Below are 21,451 nucleotides of genomic sequence, written 5' to 3' on the forward strand. Positions count from 1 at the left end.
AATGTATCTAAAATATATATTTGAAATTTAAGCCCGTAACTTCATAAATCCAACTTTAGATACTTAGGCTGGAGCTCATTTATGGAACAGTTTTGTCTGTATAGCGTTTTTTAACAACTTCTATATTTGTCTATTTGTTGAATTATCTAGAATATCCGACTTCCACTATGAATACCTCTGAACCCCTCAGGAGAACTTCATTCTTCAAACGCCCCTGTTGCATCTGTTTCTTTCACTTTGTAGAGAGAAGACGTAGAGCAGTCTTGGCCCGTTCATGATGTTGCCTCGCAACTTGATGCGAGATTCATTAAGGCATAAGACGGAAAAGAAGAAGAAGAAGCAGAAATAAAAACACAGACACAGAAATATCTTAACGTTTGGGTCTCTGAAGGTCTTACTACCTGTTCGTAACCCAAAAAAAAAAAAAACAAAACCTTACTCAAAACAGAGAAGCAGCAGCTGAGGCACAGGCTGTGGCTGTGGCTGTGGCTCTGGCTATGTCTGTGTCGGTATCTGCGCAGTGTTGCGCATGCGCATTCGGTTCGGTTCCCGTATGTTTGCCCATGCCTCTTTTGTATCTCATTTTGGTTGCATTTCATTGTTATGACATCTACAGGTAACAAATTTTTCTGTTTCTCTTGAATAAAACGAGTTCTTCTTCCTACCACGACTACTCCTGGGAGCTGGGACTGTGACTCTGGGGGGATGGGGCATGTAAAATGATTAAATATCATATTTTTGTTATCAGACAAAAAGGCAACCATCAGCACCATCACCACCACCAATAAGCAACCACCAATCCACATATCATGGATTGCCACCAGCTGCTCCTGCTGTGTAGTTGTCGTTGTTGTTGTTGCATATCTTTGTATCTCAGTTTTCTTGTTGTTCTTCTTGTTTTACAAGCAATTAAAAAAAATTATCGTATGACCAGCTAATTTTGATTAGCCTTACTACTTCTCTCTCGTATTGCAACATCCTACAGATACATATATGTATGTATATGTATATATCCTACTTAATTACTGCCAAGCCAAATAATCTTGATCTCATTTTTCTCATTTCTCTTTTGCAGCGATTTGCAGGGCAATAATTTGACGGTGATATATGAGACGGATTTTCAACGTTTGACCAAGCTACGAATGCTGTGAGTATACCCAAAGACACTATATAGCATATATATGTATCTCTTTATACATACATATATAGACATGTATTTATTTATGCATATGATGAAGCAATTGATGGGTGATATTAAAAACTCATTTTAGATTGGAGAACATGAATTTAGAGAGCTCATAAAGTAGATAGCGGATACATTTCAAATGTTATTTTAAAAGGGGGAAATGTTTTAGTTTATTATATAAAGAATGCTTGGGAAGCAAGTCTTATGTAAGAGGAATTTAATGATTTTAGGATAGGTATTTTGGAAGATAAATTTCTCAAGTTTAGCATTACTTACACTCTTTTTTGGTTGAAATTCAAAAAAATTGTAAAATTCTAGAGGAAAAAAAGTATTATAGAATTATAAAATGTTAAACTATGACTAATTATTGGTAGATTTTGTCGTTTAAACTTAGTCATGTAAAAGTATTGAAATCTAAATTGTCCAACAGACATTTTTAGGCTTCTATCATGAAAAATTCTTTAATAATTCTTAGCTTGATAGGAAATCACGCAAAGATTTCTTAACAAACTTTGCTTTAAGTTAACTTTCAACAAAAATTAGAGCTAATAAACAAAAAAGAACATCAGAAAAAGGGTCACATTTGGATAGATACAAATTGAGGATGGGAAAAGGCGTGCATAATATACACGCCCTAATTAGAGTTGAGTTCCCTTTGGGATCTCCCATTCACTTTCTAACCAAGTTAATCATAATTCTGTTAACTTTCTTTGCCCTTTAGCCAACTAACGGATAATCAAATTCACACCATTGAAAAGAATGCCCTACAAGATTTGGTCTCCCTCGAACGATTGTAAGTACAAAAGTTTTAGAACCCTAAAAAAGTACAATGATTTTGCTTTTTTCCTTAGCTCTAGTGCATGATGGAATCTTTTTTCATCTTAATACTAACTCAAGAATTTTTGCTAATCAATTGTTTTCACAATAATCTTAATAATAATATATATATATTAATATTATATGCCTATATACTTATATAGCTAGCAATGAACAAAAAGTATCGTACAATTTACTTTGTTTTGATTTTGAAATACAATTTTCTCGTTTCGTTTTTCTTTTTGCATATCTTCTACACAAACTACTGTACTTTCCGTTACGTTTCGTTTTTGCGTGCCTACATAAAAATAATATGCTCGTACACCAAACAAAAAACAAAAATAAAAACACAAAAAAACCAAAACCAAAACACCTTCCACTATAAACAAAAATCTCAAAGACGTCTAAACAACAATCGATTAAAGGCAATACCTGAAAACTTTGTGACAAGTTCAGCGAGTCTTTTGCGATTGTAAGTAATCCAAGAAAAAATAAGAAAAAGAAAATTTATATATACTATATTAATATCAATCAAGTCAAAGTAGCCAAAAGTAGTCAATACTTGTAGAAAGTAGACTCACACAATATTATATTGAAACTAATTTAATTTATCTACCCACCTCCTCCTCGACCCACACCCACACCCTCGCTCGCCCATTCTCTCATCCATCCATTCGAATGGCAACCTTCTAGGGACATTTCACACAATCTGATTGCAACGGTGGGACGAAGAGTCTTCAAGGGTGCTCAATCTTTGCGCAGTTTGCAGTTGGACAATAATCAAATCACTTGTATGGATGAACATGCCTTCAAGGGGCTAGTGGAATTGGAAATACTGTGAGTATCAAAAGCAGCACTTAAATCACTAACCTGAAATATAAGTCAATTAATCACGAGTTTATGGTTAGATTAAATGCAATTTATCAATATTTTATATACTAATTAGTCGAATAAAATGAGTTTTTTATAAATGATTCAACAATAAATTATGGTTGGCAAAACGAAATGAGGTGGCTTTTGGCAGATATAAATACTAAATAAATGAGATAATAGATTTTATAACCGAAGCCCAGAAGGCTTTATTTTCATAATATTTGACTTAATTACGTAGAAATAAATGGAACTAAAATTTCAGATAATTTATATTAAGTTAGTGTCTACAGCAATGGGAGAGAAAGTCATCCTAGACTTGACTGGAAGCTCCTGAATCTGTAGTCCTAGCTTGTAATGGAGACTAGTCCCTCATTTCTTAAGCTGTTTCGCCAAATCGTCGCTCTGAATGGATTCAATATCGATATCGTAAGATTAATACGCTTACTGCTAAAGGGTATTTATGCATCGATACTGCCAAAATACTTTTTCGTACTTAACCACTTATGGCCAATACTTTGCATATTGTCCCGTAGGTTATAATTTTGTTTTCCTTAACGTATCGTTTATAGATTTAGTTGTTAGATTTGTAGATTACTTATGTTTTGCCTCGAAGATAATATATTGAACCCCAAGAAAAGGAGTCAACAACTCTCGCAACTTGTTGAAGGAAGAAGAGTAAATTTTTAAATTAAGTTTCTTCTTTTTTTTTTTGTGTTTTTGGTTTTGATCAACGATCTGTGATCAGTTGTTATTGTAGTTTCAGTTAAGGTTGTGTCGTCGCCCAACCCTCAAAATATAACTAGCCAAAACGGAAAAGGAGTGAGAGGGAGGGGAGAAAGATTACAGTCAGTTGATAGTGTCGTTTTTACTCAATGCACATGTATTCATTCTTCATTGGTTTCTTTCCTTCGGTTTCTTTTAGGACACTGAACAACAACAACTTGACCGCTTTGCCGCACAATGCCTTTGGGGGATTGGGACGATTGAGAGCGTTGCGGCTATCGGACAATCCATTCGCCTGCGATTGCCATTTATCCTGGCTGTCGCGCTACCTACGCAGTGCACCGCGCCTAGCTCCATACACAAGATGCCAGTCGCCATCACAATTGAAGGGCCAAAACGTGGCGGACCTGCACGATCAGGAGTTCAAATGTTCAGGTATGGATGCCAAGTCCCTCCCACTCTACTCCCCTGCCACAAGAGCCGTCGTCGTCATCGTCGTCATCATCCCATTGAGCACTCCTAAACCAGCAGCATTCGCACCAAAAATAGACAACAAATGTCGTGTTGTGTGTTGTGTTGTGTATCCAGAAATTAATTAGTTTTATATGCCAAAGTAGTCATCGGTGGTATCGGGTAGAATGGAGAAAACAAAGCGTTGTAAATCATATAAACCGTCATATGGCACGCCCCCGCTCCAATGAGCAGCAGACCGCCCACAAAATATACAAGCAACAATTTGGTGGTTGTGGTGGCTTCATCTCATCTCTCGTCTATGGAGTGGCATCGACGTCGTCGTCGTCGTCGTCGACGCCGTCGTGTGTTTGCCAAAACGTTTAACGCCGTCATCGATGGGGGATTCTTTTTTTTCTCTTATTTTGTTTTCGAAGATGCAGATGCTAAAATGCTGCGGGCCAAGTAGTAAATGGAAAGCAAAGCCAAATCCAAAAACCAAAGCCAATCTGCGCTCAATGAAGCGGAAAATGTGCTACAAACGATGCCATGAAACGAGTTTTTCCTTTCCTGTACGAAGTTGTACTTATAAAATTGTACACTTTATAGCGAATGGGGTATTTTGGCAACGTTGAAGATGATTGCTACTGAACGATTTTAAGCGCAAAACAGTAAACATATTTGTTTAAAGGTGGAAACCCCTGAAATACTTTAAGGAATAGAAAGGAATATGATGAAATTACTTTAAATTTAGTTAAATGAGGCCACTTAGAGGAGATATTTCTTAGAAACAACCTTTGAAACTGTAAAATGGGGGAAATTTTACTCCCTAAAGTATGCTATATACAATTCAAGAAATCGATTTTTAATAAATATGAAGAAATTTTGTTTTTTGTGGATAAAAAATAATCCTCATAGCAAACATCGTTTATAGACAATTTTTAAGCAGTAAAGCTCACTTTTGGAATACTTTTCTAGCCTATTGCATACTTAAAGGGGCCAAGTTCCACCCATTTTACATTTAATTAACCAACTCTTTGATTTATTTCACCTAGTTGGATAGAGTATTTAACATTTCACCTAGTTCACATTAATCGATATAGTATAATTTCTGGCTTGTTTGACTTTCGTTTTGTATACCAAAAACAAAAAAGAGGAGAGAAAAAAGGAATATGAAATTGCTATGGAATTATGTGGGTAAACATTTATGACTAGCGGCTGCTTGTATATTTTTTTGTTGTTGTTGTTGGGGATCTCCGTCTTTGGCGTGGTGCAGTAGCGTTGATAATTATGTGGTTGGCCATAGTGTAACTCCAACTTCACTTTGCAATGCTGGAATGGATGGGATCAAATCAATGCTTCGTTGTTGCGGTAGCTACTGCTCCGAGTGTTATTCTTGTGCACTTGTTGTTTCCATCGGTTTTCATCATCGTCATCATCATCATCTTGATCAATTTTTGCAGGCCTCACCGAGCATGCGCCCATGGAATGTGGAGTGGAGAACAGTTGTCCACACCCATGCCGATGCGCGGATGGCATTGTTGATTGCCGTGAGAAGAGTCTGACCAGTGTGCCCGTTACCCTGCCCGATGATACCACCGAACTGTAAGTAGAACTGATTCATCTCTAAGTACATGTATGTATGTAAATAAATATCTCTAAATGACTCCTCTTCAACAGACGCCTAGAGCAAAATTTCATCACGGAATTGCCACCGAAATCGTTTTCAAGCTTTCGACGTTTGCGACGCATTGATTTGTCCAACAACAATATATCGCGTATTGCCCATGATGCACTCAGTGGCCTAAAGCAGCTAACCACACTGTAAGTAGCTTTCAATTGAGGGATGGTTAGGAGGGAGGGGACCAAGCAACAAGTAGCCTGCCCAACAAAATGTGCAGTCGGTTGACTGAGTGAAGTGGAGTGAAGTGACAGAATACCGACTGCTATTGGGGGCTCTTACTGTAGCCTCAGAGCAGGCTAATCGGCCTACGTTAAAGCGTTGCCAACACCACCGCAAGGCATCAGCTTACCTGAGGTTCCCCCCGCCTCCACCCGCCCCAAAACAACCACATATGTATGTATGGCTCACCTACTAAATGTGAACACGTGCAATTTGATCTAGAGATGGCAACGTGAAAGGCCTAAAAGGATCAGCAAATTGGCGAGTGGTAACTAAAGTACTAAGCCTAGTGTCCAATGAGCATTTCAAAGGTTCTTTTAACCATTTCACGCACATCTCTAGGTCTTGTCTATGTTGTGGGTATGCCAAAACCAGTTACCCACAAACAAGAACGACAACAACAGCCTTTAACCACTTTGTCTTGTGCCTCCATCACCAAAGTTCCCTCTTTGCCCCACTCTCTTGGATTTTTATTCATTTCTTAACATTCATCTGTGTTCTATTTGTGTTCCTTTTCATGTTTCTGCTGCTGCTGATGCTCCTTCTCCCTTCAGTGTGCTGTATGGCAATAAAATAAAGGATTTACCCTCGGGCGTATTCAAAGGACTTAGCTCACTGCAGTTGCTGCTGTTGAACGCCAACGAGATCTCGTGCATACGCAAGGATGCCTTCCGTGACCTGCATAGCCTTAGTCTTCTATCGCTGTACGACAACAACATTCAGTCTTTGGCTAATGGCACATTCGACGCCATGAAGAGCATCAAAACGGTGTAAGTACATGAAGTCTCTACGCCTCTCTCTCCTTCTGTAACGCCCACCCATCAGCAACTTGAGCATGAGTGTGTTTTTTTCGAGAGTGCAAGATGGAGAAGGCCTCCTCCTCGCCTTACTCTCTCGAGCCTCCCATCTTGAATGGAGCACCCAGGCACTTTGGTGTTAAACCTCTGAAGTGCATTTAGTAGTTGCCTTTGACTTGGCTTTCGCGTTGACATTTGTTTAGCTGCACAACAAGCAAGCCCAAGCCCAAGCCCAAGACCAAGACGCAAACGAAGACGAAGACGAAGACGGAGTCATTCGCATTAAAAAAAGGGGTCCAAGACCAAGGAATATCGGTCGTCTCTGAACCGTAAAGAAAGAGACGTTGACGAACAAAAGACGTCGTGGTCGTCGTGGACTCGTGGACTTTAGGAGGGGAATTCTTTCTTTTGGCATCGATAAATGTACACGCCTGAAACCTCAGACCTCAGACCTTAAGTGCTATGAGATGATGATGATGAAGAAGAGTAAAAGGAGTAAGGAAATATTCCAAGGGTTTTTTTCTATTTTGTTGCGTTAGAGAAGTTCTTTCTTTCTCTATGCTTGAGTGGGTTAAGCATAAGCCTAGAGTTGTCGCAGCAATCCAAAGAAGCATTATTCTATACATTTTTATGGGCAAGACAAATAAACTCGAAAGATTTTATTATTTTTCTAAAGTTTTCATTTTGTATGATTTTTCGATTACAATTTCAAATATTTTGTAGTTTTTTCAAACGACAATTGTTAGGAAGTTGTCAACCCTGGTTATAGAATTGCTTTTAAATAGTTGCAAAACACCGACAACAACGACAAACGGAAATGTTGTAGCCATAAGGCTTTACTGCACTTGTAAGATGTCTCAAGACGACCGTCCCTTCTATTTACCCTCCCCCACATTTTCACCATTTCCATTCAGTTGAATGCTCAATGCTACTTTTATTTTCTTTTCCTTTTTTTTGCGTCTTTTCAGACATTTGGCCAAGAATCCTTTCATTTGTGACTGCAATCTACGCTGGCTGGCCGACTATTTGCACAAAAATCCCATAGAGACAAGTGGAGCACGCTGTGAGTCACCGAAGCGGATGCATCGTCGTCGCATTGAATCGCTCCGCGAAGAGAAATTTAAATGTAAGTACACACACAACACCACAGCACACCACACTCTAGGCTAAGGAAAAGAGAGAAAATGTCTTAAACCAAACCAACCACCCACCCACCCATTTTTAGGCTCCTGGGATGAATTGCGAATGAAGTTGTCCGGCGAATGCCGCATGGATTCTGACTGCCCCTCAATGTGCCATTGCGAGGGCACCACCGTGGACTGTTCCGGTCGTGGCCTAAAGGAAATACCACGCGACATTCCCCTGCATACCACTGAACTGTAAGTTTTGTTTCCTCCAGTTGGTCGGCTGGTTGGTCCCCCCTCCATTTGATCTACATTATTCCCGTTTCCTTCGAAAGTTTGCTCAACGATAACGAACTGGGTCGCATCAATTCGGATGGCCTGTTTGGTCATCTGCCGCATTTGGTTAAATTGGAATTGAAGCGTAATCAACTGACTGGCATTGAACCGAATGCCTTTGAGGGTGCCTCACGCATACAGGATCTGCAACTGGGTGAGAATAAGATTAAGGAAATCTCCAATAAAATGTTCCTAGGACTCCATCAGCTAAAGACACTGTAAGTTTACCCAACTCTCCTCATCGTTTATAACCATTAATTGAGTAATATGAAACATTGTTTTTCCCTTTCCCTCTAATTTTCAATTGCAGCAATCTGTATGACAATCAAATCTCATGCGTTATGCCTGGCTCCTTTGAACATCTCAATTCACTGACATCGCTGTAAGTACATCCCATAGATACCAGATGCAGCGGCAGATGCAGATGCTGCCCATGCATAGCAATTAAAAGTGTTCCAAGTGCCTACGCAGTGGCTTAGTCATATCCAGAGAGTGAGAAGGGGGGGATTACACCAAGAGAAATTGCAAGAAAAGAAACGATAGTTTGTGCTAAAATTAAATTAATTACACTAAAATTTTTCAAGTGTAGCATTGATTAGACTTTGGCTAAGAAGCATAAAAGAAATGTGGTCTTGTTTTTGCCGAAATGCTTATTCTTACTTACTGTTTCGATGGGATAAGCAATAACCTTAAATGGAGGGGATCAATTTCGCTTCTCACCCCTTTTGTGGCTTACTTGTTCACTTGCGCCGCCTCTGTGGCCACTTTAATAGATAAATGATTTAGCTTAAGCATTAATTGCCTAGCTTTGCCCACTACCTCCCTCTCTCTTTCCCTCTCTCTTTCTGCCACTATCTGACTTTCCTATCTATCACATAAAATGGGGTTAATGGTTTTGATTGTTCTCTAGTTGAACTTCGTCTGGCATCATCTTGGAAATCAGGCAGAACTACTCGCAAGTATTGTATATAATTCAATTGAACTTCAATTTACGAGCCAGCCTGACTGCCTGCCTGCCTGCTGTTGCGATAAGAAAGAGATCCCAACATGCTCCAACAACTCCCCCGCCGTTTCCACTCTCCACTCTTTCTCTCTCTCTCTGTGTGTGCGAGTGCGAACTCTGTTCTGTTCTGTTCTGTTCTGTTTTGTTGTGTTCTGTTTTGTGTGTTTGCTTGTAAATCATCCCCCCAGTGGATGGATGTGTGTGTATGGTTGGGCTCCTGTCTTCGATGATTTAATTAATTAAAATTGAGTTCAATAAAGAGAGAGAGAGAGGAGAGCAAGTGCTCTGTGGCCCATGATGAGGTGCTGCTGCTGCTGCTGCTCTTCTGTTGTGGTCGTCGGTGTTCATCTAAAATTATTGTAAAATTCATTTAAGTAGCTAATAAATAGCTTCAATGAAATTCATTAAGTGCCCAGGCACACCACATGACACCCCCAAAAACGCCATATAGCCAGCCAGCAGGCATCTAAAGGTGTAAGTGTAAGTGAATGGCAGGGCAGGGGCGTGGGCGGGGGCGGTGAAAAGCCCACACACAAAGTGTTAGTTAGGAGCCTGCGGCCTACATACATCTCGCACACACACACACTAGTGACTAGTGCCACGTTGATGGCATGACAAAGCAGCATTGCTTATTAAATTAGTCTGGACTCTCGACTCTCTTTCGACCCCCCTCTCCCTCTCTCTCCCTCTCTCCATCTATCGTCTCGGATTGGTTGTAACTTTGGAATTGCCAATGTAATTTGTGCGCCATTGTTTCGCATTCGCTCGCATAATTAAAGAGGAGCCCTAGCCAAAGAGTGTGTAACATATGTGTATGCCCCCCCACCCCTTCAACCAACTCTTACTCCCTCCATACATTTTCTTCTTAGCATAGGATATACATACATATATACATATGTAAACACTCACAATGGAAATAATTAATTTATAAAACCCCCAGTCAAGGGCTGTGATTTGATTTTTGGGCAAGGAGCAGAGGCAAAGTGTCAGAGAGAAAGTGCGAAACCAAAAGACAAAAGAAATATTGAAAGGCATAAAATACACTTAATAGGTATCAAAAGAGCTTAATCAACAATAGCAATTTAGAAATTCACTAACCAATATTTGAAAATTACACTGTGAAAGGGAAAACTATAAACCAGAAATTCGTAGGATGTTCCCGAAAATTCCCTCATTCTTATGTAAACTCCTTTCATGTGTATAAATGTAAGAATACTTAGCCATATTTTCAAAATCCTTTATCATTGAAGGTACGATAGGACTAGAAAAAGAAAGAAACATTCAGGACATCCCCAAGTAACTTTTTAGATGCGAAATTGTTTTTTTTAAAGAGTTCATGGTCAAACGAAGCCTATTGTGGGAAATCCTTTATCCCATCATCCCATTCTCTTAACAACCAAGTTGAAAATATAATGCACAACATTTCCAAAGACTTCTTGAAACTTTCTGAAATAATTACAGTTTTTTGAACTGAAACTTTTGCTTTTAACGTTAACTAACTAAGGGCCTACACGAAAGTTAAATTAAACAAATTTTGAACTTCTTGAAGACACATCTCTCTTGTTTATAGTTTTTTACGACACATTTGCTTCTTGATCCCACCAATATAAAATATTGTCACGTACACACAGACTTCTTCTTCCCCCCTTGAAAGCATTTAATGGAAATGTAGTCTTTGCTAGGTTAAATACGGTTTAAATAGGCTTTTGTAGTTCCTTAAAGTATGCTATGAATAATTAATTACACTCATAATATATGCGCAAATTGTGATTTTGCCTTAACTTCTTAATAATAATAATAAAATTTAGAAGGATATCTGCTAAGGGTTGCAAAGTAATAACTTCTTAGACATTCTGGATTTGGTATGCTTAACTTATAAGTAGAACCCTTAATTTTAAACACAAAATCGTTAATAATTATTTTCAAACGTCAAAATTTGTTAAAGTGATACGCGGCAAACTCTGATAGTGGACAGTATGGGTTATATCCATAAACCATCCATTAATAATTCCCAAATTGATACATTTGACAGAGTAAATGTTAGGAAATTAAATCATTTCGAATAAAAAAATTGATATATGACTTAATTAATCTAATCTTAATCAACAGATATGAGTTTTAATTGATATAAGTTAGAGTTAGATTGACTTACATCACTATCAGTTATTTATACTAGATTAGTTTGTTACAGATTTAATCGGCTTAAACAAATTTATGTCATGGAAAACTAAATGTTTTTGTGTGATGTAACTCAAAGTCATTCATTTTTGAAAAACTCCCTTTTTGGGTTGTAAACCATTTATCTTATCTGAAATTTCTCTCGCGGTTTTGTTTGTCGTTCTCTTTTACAACTAATTGAATTGTAAAATCCCGCTTTATTTATCTATCTATTGGATTGGTGGTTTATTTATTTATTTATTCGTCTGTTTTTTTTTTCGTTTTTATAGAAACCTTGCATCGAATCCATTCAATTGTAATTGTCATTTGGCCTGGTTCGCCGATTGGTTACGTAAAAAATCATTGAACGGTGGGACAGCACGTTGCGCTGCCCCAGCCAAGGTACGTGATGTGCAAATCAAGGATCTGCCCCACAACGAATTCAAATGCAGCAGCGAGAATAGCGAAGGATGCCTGGGCGATGGCTATTGTCCGCCATCGTGCACGTGCACCGGCACTGTGGTACGTTGCTCACGCAATCAATTGAAGGAAATACCACGCGGCATTCCAGCCGAAACATCTGAATTGTATCTCGAATCGAATGAGATTGAGCAAATACACTACGAGCGTATCCGACATTTGAGGAGCTTAACCAGACTGTGAGTATTTAGTATACAGAATTGTCCATTGCAAATGCCTAACTAATAATGATAACTCTTTTCTCTCTTTGCAGTGATCTCAGCAATAATCAGATCACCATCCTATCCAATTACACTTTTGCCAATCTGACCAAACTATCCACACTGTAAGTATTTTGCAACATTCTTACAAAGGGTGGGGGAAGGGGGTCTAGGACTTTATACCTAATGACTTTTTAATTGCTCGACCAGCTCTACAAAAAAATGCCACAAATCGAAAAGCTCAAGAGGGCTTGACACAATTTTGCGGCAATTGCAACGTTTGTCGACCTGGGCTTGAGTTTGGTCTTTGAGTAGACGGGGGCAGGTTCGGGGTTTCTTTTTTTTTTTTTTTTTTGGGCAAAAGGCTCAGGCACGAAATTCATTCCGAAACGTTAAGACGAAGTCGTGACTCGTGCTTAAGCATTAGTCGTCATCGTCGCTTACCACTTGCACAGTTGTCAAAAAATCGAAAAATTCTATTTAAAATCAATGCAATAAAAGGTGCCTATGATTGGTGATTAACTTTAATAGTATTTAAGGTATTATTGATATAAGATAATTCTCAGATTTCATATGCTACAGATCGAAGCTAAATATATGAAATCTCCGAATTATAGGAATTTGATTTTTATTCAGGTAATATTTCGATATTTCAAAAAATTCTTATGATCTGATAAAATCTTAGATAGAAAAAATTTCAACTCAGAACCATCTGCTTCAAAATAATTTTCCTTTCTGAAACTTATCATGCAACAACGCACCGAAGTGTTGCATTTCAATCATAACATCGGGGTCACCAATATGTAGTCAGATCGGAAGGTTTCACTTTAAATTGTCAAGACCACATTGGGGTCACCAAAATTGTTGAATTCAAATCAGGACCATCACGTCGGGATCGTTAGACTTCCTGATATTAGTTTTGCTTTTATAATGTATTTAGCCCACTGTACCTTGACTTTAGACGTTTAGAGGAATATGTGCGCTATCCAAAATCAAAGTTTAGCTGTCGCTTTTTTTTTCTCCTTTTCTTTGGTTTCTTTTGGTAAAACGTTTTGCAATTACTTTCATTTCTTCATCAATTGTTGTATTGGGATGGGGATGGGAATGGGAATGGGTTTGGGATTCGAAATGGGAATGGGAGTGTTGGGTATCTGTATCTGACTGTGTGTGCAATTTGTAAACGTTTTTCTTTTTCTTGGGTTTGTGCCCTTTTCCTTTCCTATTCTCCTCAGCATCATTTCCTACAATAAACTGCAGTGTCTGCAGCGTCATGCGTTGTCTGGACTGAATAACTTGCGCGTGCTCTCACTGCACGGCAATCGCATATCAATGCTGCCGGAAGGCTCCTTCGAGGATCTCAAATCGTTGACACACATGTAAGTAACACAGTTGGAATATGCTTCAAGGAGGTTACTGACTTCCGTCCCCTCTCTTTTTTTTCATTTAGCGCACTTGGCAGTAATCCTTTGTATTGTGATTGCTCATTGAAATGGTTCTCGGACTGGATCAAGTTGGACTATGTTGAGCCAGGCATTGCTAGATGTGCGGAACCGGAGCAAATGAAGGATAAGTTAATTCTGTCGACCCCCTCATCGAATTTCGTATGCCGGGGGAAGGTGAGAAATGAGATCTTGGCCAAATGCAATGCCTGCTATGAGCAGCCGTGCCAGAATAAGGCTCAATGTGTCGCCCTGCCCGAGAGGGAATATCAGTGTCTGTGCCAGCCGGGTTATCATGGCAAACACTGTGAATTCATGATCGATGCCTGCTATGGTAATCCTTGCCGTAATAATGCCACCTGCACGGTGTTGGAGGAAGGACGTTTTAGTTGCCAATGCGCCGCTGGCTACACTGGAGCTCGTTGTGAGACCAATATTGATGATTGTCTGGGCGAGACAAAGTGTCAGAACAATGCCACCTGCATTGATGGGGTCCAGTCCTACACCTGCGAGTGTCAACCAGGATTCACGGGTGAATATTGCGATACGAAGATTCAGTTCTGCAGTCAAGAGTTCAATCCCTGCGCCAATGGGGCCAAGTGTATGGACCACTTCACGCATTATAGTTGCGATTGCTTGGCCGGTTTCCATGGCATCAATTGTACGGATAATATTGATGATTGCCAGAATCATATGTGCCAAAATGGAGGCACCTGCATCGACGGCATCAATGACTATGTGTGCAAGTGTCCGGATGACTTTACGGGCAAATACTGTGAGGGCCACAACATGATCTCGATGATGTATCCGCAGACCTCACCGTGCCAGAATCATGAGTGCAAACATGGCGTTTGCTTTCAACCAAATGCCGCTGGCTCGGATTACCTGTGCAAGTGCCATCCCGGTTACACGGGCAAATGGTGTGAGTATCTGACCAGCATTAGTTTTGTCCATAACAATTCGTTTGTGGAACTGGAACCGCTGCGCACAAGGCCCGAGGCAAATGTCACCATTGTCTTTAGCAGTGCCGAACAGAATGGCATTTTGATGTACAACGGACAGGATGCCCATTTGGCCGTGGAGCTATTCAATGGACGGATACGGGTTAGCTACGATGTGGGCAATTATCCAGTATCGACCATGTATAGCTTCGAAATGGTGGCCGATGGCAAATATCATGCCGTTGAGTTGATTGCCATTAAAAAGAACTTTACCCTGCGTGTGGATCGCGGATTGGCACGTTCCATAATCAATGAGGGATCAATGGATTATCTCAAGTTAACTACACCCATGTTCCTGGGCGGTCTGCCTGTGGATCCTGCTCAACAGGCCTACAAAAATTGGCAAATCCGCAATCTAACTAGTTTCAAGGGCTGCATGAAAGAGGTCTGGATCAATCACAAACTGGTGGACTTTGGCAATGCCCAGCGTCAGCAGAAGATCACACCAGGTTGTGCTCTCCTCGAGGGCGAACAGGCCGAGGAAGAGGACGATGAGCAGGACTTTATGGACGAAACACCGCACATCAAAGAGGTAAGGGCATGAGATTAAAAGGATAAAGTTCCTTTTACTAACATTTAGTTTCTCTTAAGGAACCTGTTGATCCCTGCCTGGAGAACAAATGCCGTCGTGGCAGTCGCTGTGTACCCAACGCCAATGCCAGGGATGGCTATCAATGCAAATGCAAACACGGCCAAAGAGGCCGCTACTGCGATCAAGGTGAGGGCAACACAGAGCCCCCAACAATCACTGGTACATATCACATAAAATGCTTCTCATACATACATTCATTAATTCTTATATAACCCATGGGAATTATTCAAGCGAACTAGAAAGATTTTTTACCATCAACTACTAAACATTCAGCCTCTTTCAGTCGATTTATTATATCATTTGTGGAAGATTGCTTTAAAAGAAATTACACTGATGGGTCAATTTTGAGCTTTTTGGTGATAAAAGAATTATTATTTTCATTCTTGATCAAAAGGATCCAGGAACGATTGAACTAGTCGAGCTTGTGATTAAAAATATGACTTTAAATGGAGTTAGAAGTTGGATTATTAGAAGGATTGAGCTAGGGTAACATTTTGTTCCGTTATAAAATCATTTATAATTAAAGAACAAGCTCATTAACGACAATTTCAATCAAAAAAGATGATTCGAAATCTTACAATAAGCTAAATAGGACAATGTGAATATATTCATGCAGTTTTTCTTTATTTTGTATTCAGTTTTAATTTTCATTCCGACAATTTTCTCAATTAAAGGTGCGTTACCTGTAACTAACTCTAATTAAAGTTGTAATCCAAGCTACACTAACTACAATTCACCTACGCATGAGAAATCCTTTAGGCCATAAAGAGAACCCTTTCTATTTCAGCCAAGTCATATAAAGGGGTAATAAAAACTACATTTGTGAGTAAAATGACGCACTAGCCACATTCATCAGTGAGAGGGAACCTAAAAAAGATTTATGACCCATTCGAAAACCTTTGACGCTTATAACCACGAAAAGACCCACGCAAATCGATTGGCTCCTTCCTGGTTAGGTCCTTGGTAAATGGTAAATGGTAAATAGTAGAGAGCAAGGCAATATTTAGAATCAAATTAAAAAGTCTCTTGTTGGTTCCTTTGACTACTTGTTAACTTGTTGGAAAGTTCGCTTGAGAATTCCTTATAAATTTTCATTAGAAAACCCACACGCAAACACACCCGCCCACACACCCACACACATACACACACACATTTGCCGCATTCTCATCTTCATTTTACACTTAGGGGAAGGGGAGAAAGGGTAACGATTGGTTTCGTTAGATGTGGGTGATGGGGGGAAAATTCAATTATCTGACCACAGTCATTGCTAATTGCATTGGTTTCTCTTCTCTTTCTGTCAGCTGCCTCCACGTGTCGGAAGGAGCAGGTGCGTGAGTATTACACAGAGAACGATTGCCGTTCCAGGCAGCCGCTGAAATATGCCAAATGCGTGGGCGGCTGTGGCAATCAATGCTGTGCAGCAAAGATTGTCAGAAGGCGCAAGGTAAGCGAAAAATCTCTATGAGTAGCCGTCTCTGTGGCGAAACTAATCTCTCTAATCTCTCGATTCTCACAGGTGCGCATGGTGTGCAGCAATAATCGCAAGTACATCAAGAACTTGGATATTGTGCGCAAATGTGGATGCAGCAAGAAATGCTACTGACTGAAAGATGCGACTACCCAATTGCTCCAAACGACGAGCAATAGCAGCTTAGATGTTAGTTTAGGAACACAATTAAATTTAACTTTTAGTAGTAGTAGTAGTAGTAATCATAGTCTTAGTTTAAAGCATAATACTAGCCAAGGGGCGGAGGAGGAGGAGGAGGAGGAAGAGAGCTTAGCAGAGGGGGATGGGGATCAAGATTATCCTATGGAACAAACCTACGATGATGATGATGAATTAGATGATGATGATGATGATGAGGATGATGGGTTAGATGATATAGAAGATGATGAGGATGACGAGGAACCTGAACAACTTCCCAATCCCAAGAGTTTAGTGGCAGAAGGAGCAAAGCAAGAGCAGGAAGAAGAGGAAGAGGACATGGGCTATGATGAAGATGACGAGAGAATTGCTTTGGAACGACCACGTCTAGCCCCACGACCACAATCCCACGATGAAGAACACTTTGTCAATGAGGAGGGCAGTGGTTTTGGGGGCCCGATCCGTTCTCGTTTTCGACCCAGTTCCAGTTATCGTCAGAGCCAATTGGAGAATATACGCAAAAAGTTGCTGACCGAAAGTCAAGCCGCACCGGCGGTGGCCGTGCCGAGCACTGCGATTGATCTGCGCGAGAGCAGCGGCCATTTTGCTAACGATGATGAGGATGGCGAGGAGGACAACGATGACGGTGTCGATGATGAGTTTGCTGACACTGGCGATGGAGGTAACGCTGGCTTCTTTGGCTCCAGTTCCGCACAGCGTAAGAATTCGAATCATTATTTCCGTAAGAATGCCAATGATGCCATCAAGATAATATCAACGCCCTTGGGCAAAGTGAGCATTGTGTATGAGCAAACGGATAAGGGCTCGGAGAAGGAGCAAACGGAACAACAGAAGAAGCCAACGTTAACCGATTTCGATGCCTTGTCACCGGATCCAGAGAGCAGTCATCGTTTTCCATCGCCACATCCAAAGATTACGCCTGTTTTAACACCCGATGGCAAGGTGGCGCTGCTTTATCGTGGAGATTCGGAGAGTTCCAAGTACGAGCCGATTAGAAATCTGACACACAAATTTACAGGGAAACAAAAACCAGAGCAATCAAAGACCGCGGATAGCGCATCTTCAGATGATTCATCATCATCGGATGATTCCATCTACACAGATAGTGAGGACAATGAAGAGCGTGGTGCAGGTGGAGGCGGAGGAGCATCAGGTGGTGGTGGTGGTGAGGATAGTTCATCGAATGTGGTTACCACACCAAAACCGGCACAGCCGGAAATCCTAGAGCCACCGGCCCATGCCCAACCAGGTGGTTCATTCATAATACGCCCCACCTCGGACTCCTTGCTGCCGATGATCAATCGTCCGTTGTCCGAGGTGTTGGGCATCAAGAAGAATCAGTTCCAGGAGACACGTGTGCGTGATCAATTGCCACCCACAACGGGTGGTGGTGGATTAGGAGGAGAGGCGGCAACACCACGCTCCCTGCTGGCCGCCCAGCCCGGAGGACATTTCCTTACCAAAGTAAACCTGGCCGAATATCCCACCTCGTCGCGTACCCTACAACAACAGCCGCCCCTGATACCCTCACTGAGCCGTGACTTTGATTTTAGTCGCGATAATACGATGCTGGATGAGCGATCTCGGGTGCGGGAGTTGGAGAAGCAGCGGGAGAGGGAACATAACGAGGCCACCAGCAAAGGTGGTGGCACCGAAGCCCATACCATAGCCAATGAGCAGCTTCTGTCCAAGACGGAGGTCATCAATTTGGCCATTATACCGCAATTCGATGAAGATCTCGAGAGGTTGCAGCGGCTGCATGAAAGTGGCGGCGGAAGACGCCATCATCGGGCACGGCACAGGCACAAGCAGACGGAGGAAGAGCTATCCGGGATTCACTGCGTCATGCAGATCATGATGGGCATTGCCGCTGTGTCCACTGTCTTTGGCATGCTGGGCACATTCTTCAAGCAACGCATTTTGGATCAGTTGCGCATATTGCACTGGTAGTACAACAATGGGTATTCGATTCCATGTACATCGAATGCCCCTCCCACATCCACATCCACTCCCTCTCTAACTGTAAACCCACAACCAAATCCAAAAAGTCCTCATCATCATTGTCATCTCATGTGGTCATCGACTATACTTACTACTCTTCATTTAATATCTACTACTACTACACAGCTCCTGCTCATCTATATATCGTACCATATTCAACACATATATACTCGTATATCTACTCTATATAATCTATACCTATATATATATGTATGTATATGTCCATCAAAAAGGAGCTTTCTTTGCCTTTCGTATGGTCCTTCCTGAACCTCCAAAACAGAAAATGAATTTCCCGCTTCTTTATACTCTGTAACTCTTCTTTGGGTTAAAGCCAACGAGTAAAAATTAGCGAGACGAGAACTCGTTACTCAAGTAACAACCGAAAGAAATGCAACAACTCGCTACTTGAGTAACAAAAAGAGAAATGCAGCGAGTCAAGAACTCGCCACTCGTTGAAACTCGTTTTTGGCATATATATGTATAACCTTTTATATATATTATATATATACTTACTAGTGCAAGCTACCCAGGGCGATGTACATAATACTTGACGTAAAAAAAAAACAGAAACAATTATAATGGTAATTGGACCACACCACAAAAACTATGTAACGCAAAACTAGCGTAGCCCCTGCCAAAAGACAAACTAAACAAAAGAGCGTTTTTTTCCGATCCTTCTTCCTTTTATTTATTTTCCGCATAAACAAGCTTTAAGCAAGTCATTGCATGTTCTTTTCTCTAATTAAAATGCATCAAACATTCCCCTCCTCATATCGTCTAAAGAACAATCCAATCCCTGCCCGCACCTTGAATTGGATGTAGTAATTTTTGAAACTTTTCTTTGTAGATAGAAAACGATAAACAGTTGATTCCCCTCCCATGACCAGTAGTTACAATCTCGCACACCAAACCACACACACAACTTGTAACAGGCGTTTTAAACGCCAACGAGTAACGAGTAAAACTAAAAACGAATCAATTCTTTAGACTAAGTTGCTCAAAAGTATTCTGATAGAAACGAAACAAAACGAAGTCCCCTCTCCAACCTCCTTGGAAATAAAAGCAAAAACCCCTTCACCCCCCTTGCAAAAAGAAAATTAAGAAACGTGTAACGAATTTTCAAGATTAACAAACTAAAAACCTAAAATAACTGTTGCAAAAAGTGTTTTTCCTAGATTAAGTAACAGTAACTAACAAAGAAAAAAGAAACAAAACGAAAAAAAATGTGTGCAAAAACGAAGCGTAACTAATATTAAACATTAAACATAATAAGTATTTGATAAAAAAAAAACAAAAAACGAAACAGAACCTAAACGTAAATCGGATAACAAAAATAAAACATCTAAGCTGGGTAGTCGCATGTAAATCTCTAAACAATTAACACAAATTTACTAAACTTAAGTTAGTTCTAAAAACAAAAACAAAAACTAATAAGAAAACATTATAAAACAAAAACGAATTGCATTTAAAAACAACAATTTATATATATTATTTATATATAAATTATTATATTATAATAATTTATACTAATCTATATAATGTATGCTGTATGTATGTAATAACTATATCTCTGTGGTGCGATTCCGTTTTGCCGGAATATCATCTATATATTGTATATGTAAAATGTTTTTTTTAACTATTTTTCACAACTATTTATATATCCCATATATATATATGACGCCTCTGATTTTGTCTGCAATTTAAAAATAACTTTTGTTAACAACAAATCAGAGTCCGATGGAAGAGGATATCCTCGCTGTCTAAATATATATATATATATATTAAATTGTATGTATTATTTTTTATGTTTATTATTATTATTATTACAAATTATGTGCACTAATTATATGCATATACTATATATATGTGTAACCTATTGACAAATATATATATATATATATTATATATTATAAACAACAACAACAAATGTGTAATAGCTGTTTGCTACAAAAAAAAAATAAGAAAAATTTACATTATCAATTTGTTTTTATTAGTTTATTCAGCGCTATCAGATAATGGATAATGCATTACCATTCAAATCGAACGAATTGTTTGGTATGAATTGTGACTTTGATTTCTCTGCGTGTAATATTTATTTCATATGAATAAAAATGGCAACAAAAGAAATGTTCAAAAAACAACAAAACCCAAAAAAATGTTAATCATTTCTAAGACAATTTGGTCAACTTTTGTGGATAGTCCTGATAGTTAGAGATGTCCTGCCGAAATATAGCTTGTTACTTGTTAGTCTAGAAATTTTTGTATAAAAATTTTTATTTGCACCCTAAAAGTATGCCACAAAAAGTACATTTCTTGTCAGTAAGACAAGCGGATGAATAAAAAAAATCCTGAATATCTCAGCTAGCTGCAGGACTATCGAAAGGCCCTTTGCACCGATATCCTTCGAGATATTTGCCCTATTTACTCAAACAAAAGAGATTTTATTTTAGCTTCCCAAAAGACATTCCAGAATCTTTAAGTGTGAATCAGAAATCAAAGCGAATCATTGAGGACCACAATCTGATAAGATGACATCCTTTACATCGTCCTGGAAATGGCATATACAAGATACATGGCATAGATACAAGTCATTTCTATCACTAATGGATGCTTGAATGTAGATCGGTGTTCCTTATCCTGGACGACTCCTGGACTGCAGTAGTGACATCAATCAATGTCCTGCGAATACATGGCCTTCAGAAAA

General features: G+C 39.7%; 1 protein-coding gene across 4 annotated transcripts in view; it reads left to right on the forward strand.

The window, feature by feature from the left end:
* The window catches only part of LOC6639686 (protein slit), a 63,054-nt gene extending 44,880 nt beyond the window's left edge, over nt 1-18,174 (forward strand). Inside the window, exons 3-21 of one of the 4 annotated variants that reach the window (XM_047010014.1) lie at nt 1,076-1,147; nt 1,908-1,979; nt 2,403-2,474; nt 2,696-2,839; nt 3,798-4,033; nt 5,512-5,653; nt 5,729-5,872; nt 6,506-6,721; nt 7,717-7,874; nt 7,974-8,127; nt 8,208-8,426; nt 8,519-8,590; nt 11,659-12,027; nt 12,102-12,173; nt 13,281-13,424; nt 13,496-15,020; nt 15,080-15,206; nt 16,382-16,524; nt 16,597-18,174. In XM_047010014.1, the coding sequence (XP_046865970.1) occupies nt 1,076-1,147; nt 1,908-1,979; nt 2,403-2,474; nt 2,696-2,839; nt 3,798-4,033; nt 5,512-5,653; nt 5,729-5,872; nt 6,506-6,721; nt 7,717-7,874; nt 7,974-8,127; nt 8,208-8,426; nt 8,519-8,590; nt 11,659-12,027; nt 12,102-12,173; nt 13,281-13,424; nt 13,496-15,020; nt 15,080-15,206; nt 16,382-16,524; nt 16,597-16,683 (4,168 nt within the window). In that variant the 3' untranslated portion in view covers nt 16,684-18,174. Of the gene's footprint in view, nt 1-1,075; nt 1,148-1,907; nt 1,980-2,402; nt 2,475-2,695; nt 2,840-3,797; nt 4,034-5,511; nt 5,654-5,728; nt 5,873-6,505; nt 6,722-7,716; nt 7,875-7,973; nt 8,128-8,207; nt 8,427-8,518; nt 8,591-11,658; nt 12,028-12,101; nt 12,174-13,280; nt 13,425-13,495; nt 15,021-15,079; nt 15,240-16,381; nt 16,525-16,596 lie in introns of all 4 variants that reach the window. The other 3 variants (XM_002062695.4, XM_047010015.1, XM_047010016.1) reach the window with 3 other exon arrangements.
* Nucleotides 18,175-21,451: the final 3,277 nt, after the last annotated feature.

Source organism: Drosophila willistoni (assembly GCF_018902025.1).
Source record: "Drosophila willistoni isolate 14030-0811.24 chromosome 2L unlocalized genomic scaffold, UCI_dwil_1.1 Seg196, whole genome shotgun sequence".
NCBI classification, from domain to species: Eukaryota; Metazoa; Arthropoda; class Insecta; order Diptera; family Drosophilidae; genus Drosophila; species Drosophila willistoni.